A 14,342-nucleotide genomic window follows, 5' to 3' on the forward strand; every position below is an offset into this window, starting at 1 on the left:
CCTGAAACAATTAATTGAGCAACACTGTGAGAGGCGGAAAAATCAAACCAAAAAAGGTAAGAGATGAAAGAAAAACATGAAGGGCACTTGCTGGGAACTGTCTTTAACACTTTTTCCACTGTCTATGTAGAAGCGAAACTTGTAAGAAAAACAACAGCGACCCAAAGAGTTTCCACTAAAAGATGCTTAGAACAGTGTCTCCCTCCTTCTCTCTCTTACTGTGTTCAGGTTTATCTTCACGTGCCTCAGACTTACATTGGTTTCTTGGTCATGACGTATCTTCTTCGTGATGCGAGGAAATTAGCTGCCCACCTACAATATAAGGGCATCTAGGGAAATTCTTTGAACAGAAAGAAAGAGAGCACAAGAGCAAGCAAGCCCAGTAAGCCCCACTTAGTTCATACACCCACACTAACATCTTGTTTGTCCATGTCTCATTTTCGCTCATATTTTAAGGCTTTGGATTTGATCGAGCACTGAACGGAGTGTGAAGACACTGCCCCTCATCGCTCCTGGATGTCACCATGAGACTGGTGTACATGTTGCTGTTTGTTGCCTTCACTCTGCTGGTTTTCAATGGTAAGAGGGATTGAACATATAAGGGAGGGCAGGATACTTCAATAAAATGTGTCTGGGTGTTACTTTGTCCTTGACACATCTGTCTTATTCATCCCTTTCTGTCCCCACTGTAACTGGGGAGAGACTTCTACTTGCTAGTCATCCTTTGCTGAATCCTCTATCTTGTTATAGCTGGCAAGATCCTCTCAGGAAGAGCAGAGGAAGAAAAGAGAGTGCAGAAAGTGTGGGCCAGAGATGGGAATTCAGCAGTGCTGCCTTGCTACCTGAGTCCTAAAAAGCTGAAGAACAGCTGGAAACAGCTATCTGACAAGACATCTGTGCTGTGGAAGCGGCATGGAGGCAGGTACGTAACAGCACAGATGGTCCTGAGTTTTTGAGGGAACTTCAAAGCAGGTGGGAGACACTTGGAAACTCTTTCCTGCTTTCCCACATTACCTCTTTTCTGATCCCTAAAGTTCTGGCCTCACCCTTAATGTCTTGTTTGCTTCTGGCACATACCCACACAACTATTTCACTTCTAGTGCCCACCAGGAGCCACATATGGTGTTGGAGGTGGAGTACACAGGACTCCGAAAGATGGCCCTGCCCATGAGGCCCCGAGTGTCAGTCCAGGACCATGCCTTACGCAATGGCAATTTCTCCCTGCAAATCGACCCTGTCAGGATTGAGGATGCGGGACTGTACGAGGCACAGGTGTCTTACAGCAACAAGGTCCAGAACTGCCAGGTGGAGCTGGGTGTGGTAACAGGTAGGAGAAGATGGATCTCATCAGAGACCATGGAAAATCTTGAGTTTGCTGCGGGGGAGCTTGTACGGATGGGCTGGGGGATACTGTGCTTGGCATAACAAGCTGGAGCAGATCCCTGAATGCACACAGCTTCCTCTTGCCTTCTGTCAGAACTCTGGAGAGGGCTGTTTGGTGGGCAAAACTAGGACAGTAGATGTGCAGAGAGATGTTTTGGTGGTCAGACTGTAATGTTAGCTCTCTCCCTCCGCTTTCTTTTTGTTGCAGTAACCCTCAATCCTCCTGGCTTTGTGGTAGAAAACGAGCCCCTGTTACTGAGCTGTAACTCTAGTCACCGGGCCAGCCTTGTGGAGACACGCTGGTTCCACAATGGGCAACTGGTCTCCAGCTCTGGCAATCTCTGCTCCTTCCATGGGACTCTGTCCATCCTCCGTCCATCCATGAGTGACTCAGGTCCCTGGCACTGCCAGCTCAGATACTCTGATAATGAGATCATTTCTGTTACACACAACTTGCAAATTCTAGGTGAGTTCAGTGTCTGTATTACCACTCCAGCATCCCCCCGTGGCTCTCTTGGGTGTGGCCACTGACTAGCTGCAGCAGCTCCAACTATCCAACTCTCACCCTGACCCTGCCTCCCTGGCTAAAATCCTTTCTGTCTCATCTTCCTGCAAGGCTCTTTCTATTTGCCATGTCACATTGTGCTCTCTCACTCAGGTTTTCAGGGCCCAGTCAACCCTATAGTCTATGCTGCGGCTGGCTCTGCAACTGACCTACCATGCACTCTGAGCTACCTGCCCAGAACCTCTGGGATCAACAGAGTAAAAGCCTACTGGAGCCGCCTGGCAGGAGGACACTTGGAAACATGGGGCTTCTCTAAGAACTGGAGTAGCAGAAGCTTTCCCCTTCATCTTTCTGTGGTGGGTTCAGGTGATGCAGGGCAGTACCACTGTGCTGTCTCTGTTGGCAGCAAGACAATCAGCAGGAATGTTACCTTGGCAGTGGTTACAGGTGAGAAGAGAGACATGAAGGTGCTTGATTTCTCTGGGGTCCTTTGCTATTTGCAGTTAAACCTCCCTGCACATCAGCCCAGTGACTGTAGGTTGCTCTTCTTCATAGTTTCCCACCACAACTCAGAAAACTAGGTCCCTACTCAGGGCATTGCGTTGCACTGGATTCTCTTGAAGGGAGTTTTTTTCCTGGCTAACTTGATTATTCTTTTTGAGGACTGAGGAAGAAAAAGAAATAAAGTAGAGGATGTAATGCAGGGGGAGTGCCATAGAAAAAGGAGGGAGGAGGAGGAGATGTAGAACAGCCTATTGTTTTTCTTGAAGTTAGTTTTCTTTTTTCTTTTGTTGCAGTCACCCCAAACATCCAAGGACCAGTCTCTGAGGGATCTCGCTTGTTCCTCATATGTAGTGTCACACACCCCCAGGGACATGAACGCTTCCGGTGGAAGCACCTCACCTCATCTTCCACTAACAACAAGCTGCTTATGGCCAACTCCCATAACTCAGAGGGCCACAGATCACCAACAGGCCCTACCTTGGAAATACCCCGAGTATCACAGAAGGATATGGGCACATGGGAATGCAGTGTACATGGCCCAGAAGGAAGACTAGGAGCAGTGGAATATGGACTGCACATCATGGGTACTGTCTCTCCTGTACCCCATTCCTTCTTCTTACCCTGTTTAATTACCTGGTGTCCTCTCATCTCTCAGTCTTATTCCATCCATCTCATTTTGACCATATAGATCACTCTTATCACCATCCTGGATTAACAGTCATCATTTTCTCCTTTTGCTCCTCTCACTTCCCTGAATCCTTTTCTAGTTTGCCTCTGTGCAATGCCAGTCTTGTTCCAGTACGAACTCAGCCCTCCCGTCCCCTCCTTTCTAACTGTCGTTCCTCCTCACAGGTGCCCAGGTCTCCAGCCCTCCCACCATTTTCAGTGGGCAGGTTACTTTTGGACTCACAATCACCCTCTTCCTCCTGCTTATAGTCTGTGTTCTGGCTCTGGCCCTACAGAAAAGGGTAAGTTGTGCATCACCCCACATCTATCAGCTTTCCTGTATATCACCCCTTATTTGACCCCCTCCTGGGTTCTTCTAGATTCAGCTATGTAATGTCTTGGGGACATGGCAGCAGGGGGATGAGTGGGGAAACCTGGGAAGCAAAGGGCCCAGGCATCCTACTGAGGGTGTCATGCATATGATGTCAAAGTCTCATTCCGGGCATGGGCAGGTCTGGCTAAGCCCCAGGGTTTGACTGGTGTCGGGAAGCACATTAGAGGTTTCAGAGGAGGGATAAGAACACTTAGGGAACAATCACATCACAGTCTCCAGTCCTGGAGACTTTTTCATTTATCCTTACAGAAATCAAGCCATGCTTAAAGATGAGAGGTTATTTCCAAGCTTTTGTAGATGTCCTCTCTCTTCAACTTTATCTGGCCTCTTTGGTATAATATGTAGTCCTGCTCCATAAGAAGGCCCAAGACTGTTCAAAGCACTGCTTGCACCAGAAACTCTTGTTACTAGACCTCTCCCTCTGAGACAGATCTGTTTTCAGGATCTCACCTGTAAGCAGAGATTTTTTTGCTAGCTTCCCCACTACCTGCCCTGAGTGACATTGTTCCATTTAAAGCTTCAGCATTTCTACAAAGAGTTTGGACTAGTCAATTCCAGGAGTGTTGTGTTGTATTTCCTAGAATTCATTCATGCATCCATCTTTGCCACCTAGCTTTTCTAGAACCTGACCTTTTCCACCTAACTCAAGTGATTTGTTGTGGCATGCTCAGTTTGCCATCAAGAAAAGGCATTTATAAACTTGTGCCTCTAAATTTATACATCACAGAAGACAATAGAATTTCAAATCCTAAATATTCAAGACCATTCTGAAAAGGTTGAGGTATCAAAAGTAGGAATGCTTAAAAGCATGGATTTTGACAAGATGAGTTCCTTTGCAAAAAAAAAAAAAAAAAAAAAAAGGCTCTTTCTAAGAAAATCTTGAGTTTTGGTCAGTCTCCATGCAGAAAAATACCTCATCATCAATGAAGTAATAGAATATTGTTGTCCAACAACAGCAACAGAAAACACCCCATTTCCTAAGCACCATATTGGAATATGAACTGTTTCCTGAGGAAAGAATAGTTCGAATGCTTGATATCTTAATTATTTCCATGGCCCAGTCTCTGGACCTTGCTTTCATCTCCTATAACATGTGTCTATTAAGAGACTGCCATTTTGTGGCCAGGTAGCACAAGAAGAAGGAAAAGCTGGTACATTATATGGTGTGGGGTTGTGATCGGTGTCTCCAACCCAGAAAAGGGAATGCTAGAACAAGCGGGCAGCCACATTACTGCTTATCTGAATTCCCTGGCAACTTTCTCCTTCAAGACTGTCTTTTAGGGGTTTCTCAAGGAAACTTAATTTTGCACAGAAGAAAACTCATCCCGCTGCCTTTTTCACTGTCTCTACTTGGGTGCTTCCTGGGCTCTGAAATGAATACTAGCTGGGCAGTGGCAGGAGGAAACAAGTGTCCTCAAAGCAGACCAAGGCTGCATCCTTTTGCAATTCTAATAGATGGAGGGAGAGGAGAAGTGGGTGTCCTCTCTCTTTCTATCTAGCTGATCCAGCATCCTCACTCATCAGTTGTCTCTACAAAAGATTATGAAAACCTCCTTCTTAGTCCTCTGGGTAAATTTCTGAGGGAAGCAGTGAGCGCATCTTTCCCCACACTTCAAAACATCTCTTGCAGCTCTGCAAGGACAGGTATCAGTGTTTACCCACCAGCCCCAAGACAGTGACTTCCATCAGCATCTGTTGTTGCTGACTCAGTCTTCACACTTACGTTGGCTGCTTCTGGCATCTTACTGCAGATGTCTTTTACTTAGTTTCTTGAGAAGGGCCCAAACTGAACATTCCTATTATACTCAGGGTGATGCTGTCCAGGGCAGGGTTCCAGCTGACCACTACAGTTACCAGGTTACTGGATCCAGGATGATCGAAAGTCTAGAGAACCTTGCCCTAGCGAGAGAGTTCCATCTGTTGAACCTGCCATGAGATGAAGATGAGAGACGGGAGAGCAGTAATTCAAATTCTCAGCAAAATCTAGTGGGTGGAAGTTGAAATAAGCAACATCTGGATAGAAGCAAGATGGGGCTTTTAACATTGGGGTTAACAGCAGCAGGATTTGTTGCAGGTTCTTTGTCATTCAGTCCTTAATCAGCATTGATTGTAAAGGATAAACTGAAGGATAATCTGGGGTCCTGAAGATCCCTGAGTAATTCTAAGACTATAAAGGCTGGCAGTTGGATAAAATAATCACAACAGCTCTTTAAGACCTAAGGACTCAGAGAGAAACCCTGATATAACTGTGAACTCTCAGTTAGCAGGAAAGGGATCGAAATCAGCCAGCATATTTAAGCGCTCAAAGCATTTATATATGCCACCCCAGTTTTCCATTGCCAAGAAAAGAAGTTACAGTTCTGGCCCTCTATCCCTTAACTATCTCTTACACCCTTCTCTGCCTAGTTTTCCTGTTGGGCTTATCTTTTGCAAGCGTGCAGCTGTGGTGCCTTGTGTAAAGGCTTTAGCACCTCTCTCTCTCTGCTGGAAACATTTGCCTGGCATTCTTTAAGGCTACTATTGTTTTTCTTGCATTGGTTTAATACTGGCAGCTCATAGATACCCCTTGATCATAATGGGATTTCCTATTCTGATCTCCTGAACAAACCCCTTTGCAGTTAGTACTCTTGCATTTCATTCAATGTCATTTATCTTACCATTCCATTCCCGTAAAATGTCTGGTTCTTGGGTGACATTTTCATTTTCTTTCTTACGAATGATGCTCTTCAACTTTGTATCATGTACAAATCTCATTAGCACCTTGACACTTTCTATATTATTTATGAGTGGTTCCACAGCTGATCCTCGAAGACCTGTGCTTATCTCTTCTCTACAGCATGCCAGAAACTTGTCAGCACTACTCAAGTCCCTTTCTTTTAGTCCAGATCAGAACTACCACACAGTTCTACTAATCTTATCTTTTCAGTTGTATTAATTTTCCAAGCGACACCATATTCTTTATTGTCACCAGGAGTCATCAAATCTACCTTTTCCTTGTCTTGAAATCCTCTTGCTAAAACAAAGCAGCAAGGTAGTTGCTTTAACTGTTTCTTATTTCCCATTTACCTTCATGGTTGATTTATTCTTTCTCTGAAAAGATATATCAAAACCTTGGATACCATTTAACCCAACTAATGGCCCAACCATTGCCTAGATTTTTCTTTGACCTCTCTTAAAAGTGGCCTCTCTTTAATACTGCCAATGCCCATTACACATCAGAGAGTGTAGCAACAGGCCAGCCTTCCCCAGAGGAAGCCACATGTGCCAGAAAGCAAGAATGGATTCCTTCCCTGGCTCTAGGAGGGAATGGGAACCTTGTGGGTTTTGGTAGTGTGATTGTCTTCTGTGTCAGGGTGGAAGCCCTGACTAGAGCCAGTCTACATCCCTCCCATGGCTGATGTTGCCCCCTTTCTCCCTTTCAGGTACAATCCCCTGCCTTCCCAGCGCTGGAAGGGATAGCTGCAGTCAGTGTGCCAAGGAAGGAGGAGTTGGAGAAGAAGCAGGAAGAACAGATCCAGCAGACTAAGTGTTGATGGAAGCAGGGATGCCAGGCCCAGTCTGCATGGGAGGATGAGACTCTGTGTGCCATGCTGCAGAGAGATGGGCACCATGCAGACTTTACAAGAGGGTGTAGGGGCACTATGCACACAGCAGGATGCCATGGGAGCTTTGTACCTGCTGAGAGGCTGGAAGTTGCACACCAGGGCAAGCTGAGAGTCCCTGATGCAGTAAGGTAGCAGGCAGCACAAAAGCTTTGGAGCTATTGAAACCAGCAGCTATTGCCTGTTTCTTTCACTTCTTTCTCCTGCCCTTTGCCTCTCCTTCTTGCCTTCTCTCTTGGCCTTTCCTGGTGGGGCTTTTAAATGGGCAAGATGGCTGGAAACCAGCTCTCCTAGTTGTTCTGGCTCGTGTTTTCTTCCCTGCTGCCTACTATCCTCTCGCTCTTTCTACACTGGCCTGCTCCTGCACTCATTCAGTGGCAGAGGGGACCCCACATAGGACTGCACATGTTGCACATTTTGACCATTTTGAGCATTTTATTTTATTAGAAATTCATTTTGAAACCACGAATAAATCAGTCAGTCAAAAAAACCCTTTGGTCCTGATGTGTGCTTGTGGAGCAGAGTGCCTACTGATAGTTCTGGGTGTATCTCTGTGTTAAGTGCCTTCTAAGAAATTTTCTTTTTTCTATTCCTATGTTACTGAAATTGACTGATAATTTCTGACACAGGGAGGGGGGAGGAAGGTGAAATCAAATGCCACCGAAGAAGAAAGAATTACAAACTCAGTCTCTCGTTTTTGTTCTTCTGCTGAGTCATTTTTTCCTCTTTCTGACTCTCCCTGCTCATTCATTCATTCCTTCTTGGTTCTCACACCATTTTTGTTATGGATCTCCCATTGATGCTAGGAATCTCCATCACTTTCATCAGATGCTGAGGCTTTACATGTAAGAGTGAACTTGTCAGATCCCATTTCTGAATACCCTCAATCTATTAAGATTTCATCTAGAAATCTTAGAAAAAAATCTCTTCACTTCCTGGCTAAACAGTTACAGAGGGCTGCTCTATCACCTTTGAAGAGTAATGGTGTGCCTTCTGAGAAGAAATTCACACTAGCAGAGTATCCTACATAGCTTCTGTTCCCTGGCCATATGGCTCACACTGGAGTGTGGCTCCTCAAGCAAGGAGGCATTGCATTGGTCCAAAAATTAAACTCTTAATATATAGGAAGGGAACTTCCATTGACTTGAGTATAAGGCTTCACTACCAAGTCATCTTTTCACTATTTCAGCAGGAAAGCAAACAGGTCTTCTTGCTGTACAGCCCTCACCTCACTGCAGGTACTGGAGAAGCACCCAAGAAGTCCCAACTAACCTCTCTGTACAACACAGATGTTTAGCTATTCAGCCGGCCATACATTTTACTTAAAGCAATACCAAGTTCACTTTGTTCTGTAGAAATGTATCAGAAGACTGAACAGTTTGTTTCAATCATCAATGCGGTTTCAAATAGACACTGAAAGTTTAGGGGTGATTGGCAGGAGGACAGAGACCAGAGAGGAAAAGGGGTCCAGCCTGGTACTAGGCATCTTCCTATAAAATAATGTAGGTTGCCACTTTTTTTTTTTTTTTTTTTTTTTCAGGCTGGACTTGATCAATCTAGTCCAGCTGTTTCTCTCTGCTAGTGTCCTGACCAGAATGCATCAGAGATAGAGAGGAGGCATTTCCCATTGGGGTTAGATATTCTCAGAGTCTGACAGCAATTACTCTTTCTTCTCATGGGATGCTCTCCCTTTCTGTAACGAATACTTTTGGCATTACCTATTATAAGCCTGGATGTTCACATTACTCGAATGTGTTCCTGATCTCTCTTTTAATCCTGATCGTTGTTCCCCTGGCCATAAGTTCTGAGTCTGCTCGCACATCATGTGAAAATGTTCCTCTTCAGCTTCTTCAGAATTCTTTTTCACTTTCATCGGCTGATTTCTCCTGTCACACCATCTACAAGAGGTTCCCAGTATACCTTCCTATGGCTGGTCATTATTTTACAACACCTCCCTCTTTCTTACTGCCTATCCCCTCTCAGCTCATTGCTTTTCAGGTAAAAATCCCAGATCTGGGAGACTTCCTGCCTAATAGTTTATTCAGACCCATTTCTATGTCTTGGCAACTCTCCTTTAATTCTCTGCTCTAAAATAGCCTACAGCAGCCTGATGGGGGACACTGCTGATTTACACAACGGCATAATATCATTTCCTGCATTCTCCGCTTCTGCTTTGCACTTCACAACTCCTGATGCCTTATTTGCTCTTCTGATTGCATTTCCCCACTGAACAGCAGTGAGTTCTTACCAAGCTGTTCACTGTGTCCCCTATAAAGTGTCTGTCAAGATGTCTAGGGCTCTTCACTGACCTCGTACAGTTACAGCAAAATGAAGCCTGAAAGTCTTTACACAGTCTACATATTCCTTCCAGATATGATGTTGCAAATAGTGATGTCGAATTTCATTGGTTTTCCTGTTACCAAGGAACTTTCTCAGATGTCTCCAAAGCTCTTGTCATTCTCTTATCTCATGAGAAATTTAAATAACTTTATGTCATGTATAGATTTGGCCTTCTTGTTGCTTACCTCCTTGAACACTTGTAACTCACGTCCTAATGCAGGTACTTCTAGTCTCTACTGCTTCCTCTTGATGATGGCTGGCAATTTAACCATACTCCTTGCTTTCCACCTCTGAACCACTTTCAGGTCCACAGCAGAGCCATCTCATTCACAGTGCTATAGGATCGATCCATTGCCCTGGTGAGCCTTGCAGCTCCAAGGGAGCAAGGAGAAGATAATAACTGTTCAAAGGTGTAAACCTCAATCTAGGAACCCAGCTATTTACTGTAACATAGTTCATTCTTGCTCCATGATTCTTCACCAAGAACTGATACCTGGAGGCAGTTTGACTAGAGAGAGGCATACACATGGTTAGCGACAGACAGTTACTTTATAAAACCTAAGTGTATGGCAGACCTCTCTACATTCATTAGAATTTCTGTAGCAATCCTGCAGCTGTTTTCTCTGAGGAGAGGGATGGTACTCTCTGTGATAAAAAGGACAACACTGTTTTTAGGGCCTAAACTATGCAGATTAGGGTGAGACCTTCTACAAAGGCTACAGAGCTTCACATGTGGTTGTATTTGTGCCATACTGCAAGCTCTGGAGTTCCCGAGAATGTCATCTGAAGATTTACAGATATTGCAGTCTTGCTTCTTTAACGAGTAAACTACTCCATGCAGGTAAACCTTATCAACAAAATACAGGATTAACAGAAGTGATGAGCATAGCCATTGAGCTGCTTTGGCTAGCAGAGCTCAAGGAAAAAATGTTCTAAAGCCAACTGCCAACAATGCAGGGAAAACTCTCTATGGCCATAAGCAGCTTTAACTCTGCCTCACAAATGTTGAAGTTTAAAGGATGAATCAACGCCACACCAGGAAGTAGGAACATTTTTCTGAACACCAGAGGATTCAAGTGTAGCTGAAGTAGAAGGACCAAGAGGCTATACAGTAAAGCTACTCATCTGGAAATTTATCCCAAAGGAAATGTCATCCTAGAGAAAGAGCTATGATGGAGTGCCCTAAGGATAGAGATAAAGGTACAAAGATCAGACAAGAAATGTTTTCAGTGGACCAGAATGGACCAGAAATCCTGACCAAAAAAAAACCACCACCCAACCAATCAACCATACAACCATACAAAAAAAAAAAAAAAAAAACACCAGTGGTTTTCCTTCCGGCAGAGGTGAGCAGTTAAGGGGGAAAAGGAAAGTACTAAGCCTACACATGGATTCTGCCAAAAGGAATGGGAAGTGTATCTTTAATTCCAAACTAATCTTTCCTTATAAGAAAGACTAACACTATCACAAAAACAATGATAACTAGGCCCAGGTGCTTTGCATTCAGATTTCAGAAAGATTTCAAGTGAGAGAGGCTAAGGAAGCACAAGGAAATAGTGTCATCTAATAAAGAAACACCTGGAAAGAACAAATCTATCGTGTACATACTACACAGCCATTTAAAGGTAATAAAAATAGAACCAGACTAGAATGACCTTGGAAATTAAAGTACACTGAGCTTTATACTTGCTTAGCAAATCGGTGGGGAAAATATCAACACCAATTCTGCAAAACGAAACCCTGCTTCACTACTCTATTTGAACTTCTTTGAAACTTTGATGCAGCAGTGAACAAAAGCAAAACATCCAGGGTTGTTCATTTTAGCTTCCAAGTTTCTTTTGAACCAGGTTACTTAAAGAAACTTTCCTGTCATAAGCACTATGTCTGTGCCAAGGACTGAGATCCAAAGCACCTGTGATAACCATTACATAGATGTTAACACTATCACGTTGGACTACTCCTATAGGAACGTCTACCCTAAGTTTCTCTCTTGCTCACCTCCACGCTCAATGCTTCTGCTCTCAAACTTCTTTTCTGAAGAAGTCATTCTTCAGCTCTCAAACCCTTTCAAACTGTATCTGTGAAATGGTTTCACACTGCCATCTGAGGAAGCGATGGGGTCTTAAGGTAAGACAGAACACAGGACACTGTACCAGTGAAATCAGCAGAGCATGATGCACAAGGGTAACTTTGGTAAGGGCTCCTTATTTTTCATTTCATTAAGTTTTTCATGTCTGTCTCATGAACACCCTGTCTCTTCCTCTCTTGTCACCAATACATCATCGACATCGTCCACCTTTTTTTTTTTTTTTTTTTTTCTGCGCAAAAGAGTCCAGGTTTTGGGCCTGAGGAATAGGCACCCAACAAAGTTTGTAACAAATTAACAAGCTTTGCTAAGGCCAAACCTGGTTGGGGTCTATCAGAGGCCCAACCCAGTCCCTCCTGTCATGCAGCCCTTCAAATCTCCTCCAAAAGTGGCCACAACCACCAGCCTTGCAGGGTACACAGAAGCTTCTGCTGGACCTTGGGTTCTCTGCCCTAAAGGGACCTTCTTGTCTTGGCCTGGGTTTGTGCTGCCATCTACTGTCAAAACACTCTGAGATTTTTTTTTCCCCCTACTGAATTGCTTTATCAAGTGCATTCATCTCTTTTTGTCTTTCTGCATACACTGGTGACTCAGCTATCCAGTGATCGCATCATACACTCAGTTACTTATCTCTCTTTGCTTTCAGATCAGGAGATTAAAGCAAAAATTATCATAGTTTCTCCTCCGAAGTACAACCTTACACTGTTTGCTATTGCGTTGCATCCTACTTTAATGCTCCAAGCCTCAAGGCTAGTCAGTGCTTTCAGTGCGATATTGCAGACCCTCTCCACATTGATGAAACACTCCCAGTTTTGCAATATGTATTTCACCAGTTTCTCCCTGCTTTCTTTTGCCAAGGTCATTGATGAAAGTAATAAGCAAGATCAGTCCCATACAAGTCCTTAAGAACACCCTTTTGCCTGTTATACTTCTGGCACACCTCCTCAACATCAGTTTGATTCCATCTAGGATCACTGTAGTCCTTCTCACTTTTGATGATGTGATTCCTCAGTTAATGATTCTCCAAACCTCCTTTTCTTACTACTACTGAGCAATCTCTGAAATACCAGTACATCTGACTATTCTTTCACCATCAGACTTCATAATCCCCACTAAAGTACAGGAGCCACTTCCCTTGCAAAGAACATCTCTGGAGATTTCCTGATTTTCCTACTTTGGTAGGTTCATTAGTAAATGAACCTTTTCAGTGTGTGTTCAGAGATTTATCTCTTCCTTTTTTCAAGCTTCCTCAAAGAGGTTCCAAGTGCCTATAGAGATCCATCCAGCATAACCAAGAAGCTGATCTCCTTTCTGAGGTATTTAACCTTCTTGCGGCAATCATAAGGCTTCATTACCAGAGGTCTGTTTTTTCCTACCTCTCCACGTCTAGCAGCAGAAATGTACCTTAAAGCTCAACGAGCCTCAGTTACTCCATCGTAAAGAGAAAACTCCTGATCTCTGAAGCTGCTGACATAAGATAACTTGCCATGTTCAGCACGCATCCCTCCCTCTCTCTCATACCACTGAGGAGTCATTATGTTCCCAATACATCTGCGTATCCTCCACCCATCACAGCTCACACATAGCTAGACACAGACATCCTAGCTGCCACTAAAATACAGGTCTTGCACAAAGACCCTTCTCCGGGATTTTCTTGACTTTCCAGTGGAGTCAATAAATGGTTCTTCTCGACATCTGAGTTTTGAGACCTTTCTTTTCTCATTTTCACACTTTCTTGAAGAGACTTCATGTACATATAGGCTGGGATCTGCAACCACCATAACCTAGAAACCTTCTCTCTCCATCGAGGTATACAAGCATCTACTACTCAGATCCCAGTTTGCAAGAATATTGCCAATGGTCAAACAGAGCAAGAGGGCTGGTACGGGACAGACAGGGCATCTGCCTGCAGAGGAGAACACAGGGAAACATGATAGCCACAGATTTGGCTGGGGGTGTGTGGCATGTGGTGCCCAAGCTCCACTTCTTATTCTGCCATAGGGTTAGAGTATGAGCTGGATCAGCCCCATTTCCCCCACAGGTGCTGCGAAGGAACTGTCCCAGTGAAGTGAAAATGAGACATGCATGGAATTTAGAAAGCAGTTAAATATTTATGAGAAATGTTATATTCATAAGACAGACTCGCTGATGAATATTATTCACCCCTCCTGGATTCTGATGTTTAATTAATGCTTGCAAAGTACTTTGAGATACGTGGATGAAAGTGATGCAAACATTTCACTCCATGCTGTAAGCCCAGCCCCAGAAGTACCTGCAAGCCAGACAAGGGTCATTCACCACACAGCTGTAACAGCTCTGGAAGATGAGGCTCTATCCTGGAACCCAACCCTGGGCAGAAAATGGGTCTATGCATTTCGGTAGCTTCACTGCTGCAGGGAATGCTATTACTGGTTGGTATTTGCAGTGACATGAGCCAGCTGTTTAAAAATAAGCCAGTGTCTCTGCATTACAGCATGCTGGGGAAACAAAACACAACTCAGTATCGTGCAAACTGAAGTACCAGCTTGATGCCCTGGAGTGCCTCTTTCCAGGTCCCAAGGTGCCCAATCTTACCATCACATCCTGACTTTCTCAGCTTTGCCTTTCGCAGGACAGCCAACTCTGCCACCTAGGGCCCAGAAGGGACATTTTCATCCACAGGCTTTTGAAAACTGTTTGGAGATACCGATGTGATGTGGCAAGCTTTTGCAGAAAGAATGGGGCTTTTGCAGGCTCTGAATGTGGGTAAAGTGGGTGCCCATGACAGCCCAGACAGTCTCATAGCTTGGATTGAATCAGTGTGGACATTTCCTGCCACACACAGCCTAGTCTTTCACTGTAATAGGACAACTCCATATTTTT

At 44.2% G+C, this 14,342-nt stretch overlaps 1 protein-coding gene across 1 annotated transcript; it reads left to right on the forward strand.

Annotated features, from left to right (window-relative positions):
• Positions 1–524: 524 nt before the first annotated feature.
• On the forward strand, positions 525–7,114 carry LAG3 (lymphocyte activating 3). Its single transcript, XM_088520728.1, has 8 exons — positions 525–579; positions 751–922; positions 1,101–1,327; positions 1,592–1,849; positions 2,042–2,335; positions 2,686–2,976; positions 3,245–3,360; positions 6,875–7,114. Exons 1-8 carry the CDS (start codon positions 525–527, stop codon positions 6,983–6,985), a joined length of 1,524 nt encoding a protein of 507 aa, XP_088376854.1. The 3' UTR covers positions 6,986–7,114.
• Positions 7,115–14,342: the final 7,228 nt, after the last annotated feature.

The sequence above is a fragment of the Tinamus guttatus genome, unplaced genomic scaffold (genome assembly GCF_059628265.1).
Source record: "Tinamus guttatus ecotype Peru unplaced genomic scaffold, ASM5962826v1 Tinamus_guttatus_pri_ptg000098l, whole genome shotgun sequence".
NCBI classification, from domain to species: Eukaryota; Metazoa; Chordata; class Aves; order Tinamiformes; family Tinamidae; genus Tinamus; species Tinamus guttatus.

What these genes read in the sequence shown, in the direction of transcription:
- LAG3 (XM_088520728.1), top strand. Translation starts at nt 525, where the DNA reads ATGAGACTGGTGTACATGTTGCTGTTTGTTGCCTTCACTCTGCTGGTT. An exon ending in TACCTTGGCAGTGGTTACAG is followed by an intron (nt 2,336 to 2,685) that starts GTGAGAAGAGAG and finishes CTTTTGTTGCAG; the next exon opens with TCACCCCAAACATCCAAGGA. An exon ending in CTCTGGCCCTACAGAAAAGG is followed by an intron (nt 3,361 to 6,874) that starts GTAAGTTGTGCA and finishes TCTCCCTTTCAG; the next exon opens with GTACAATCCCCTGCCTTCCC.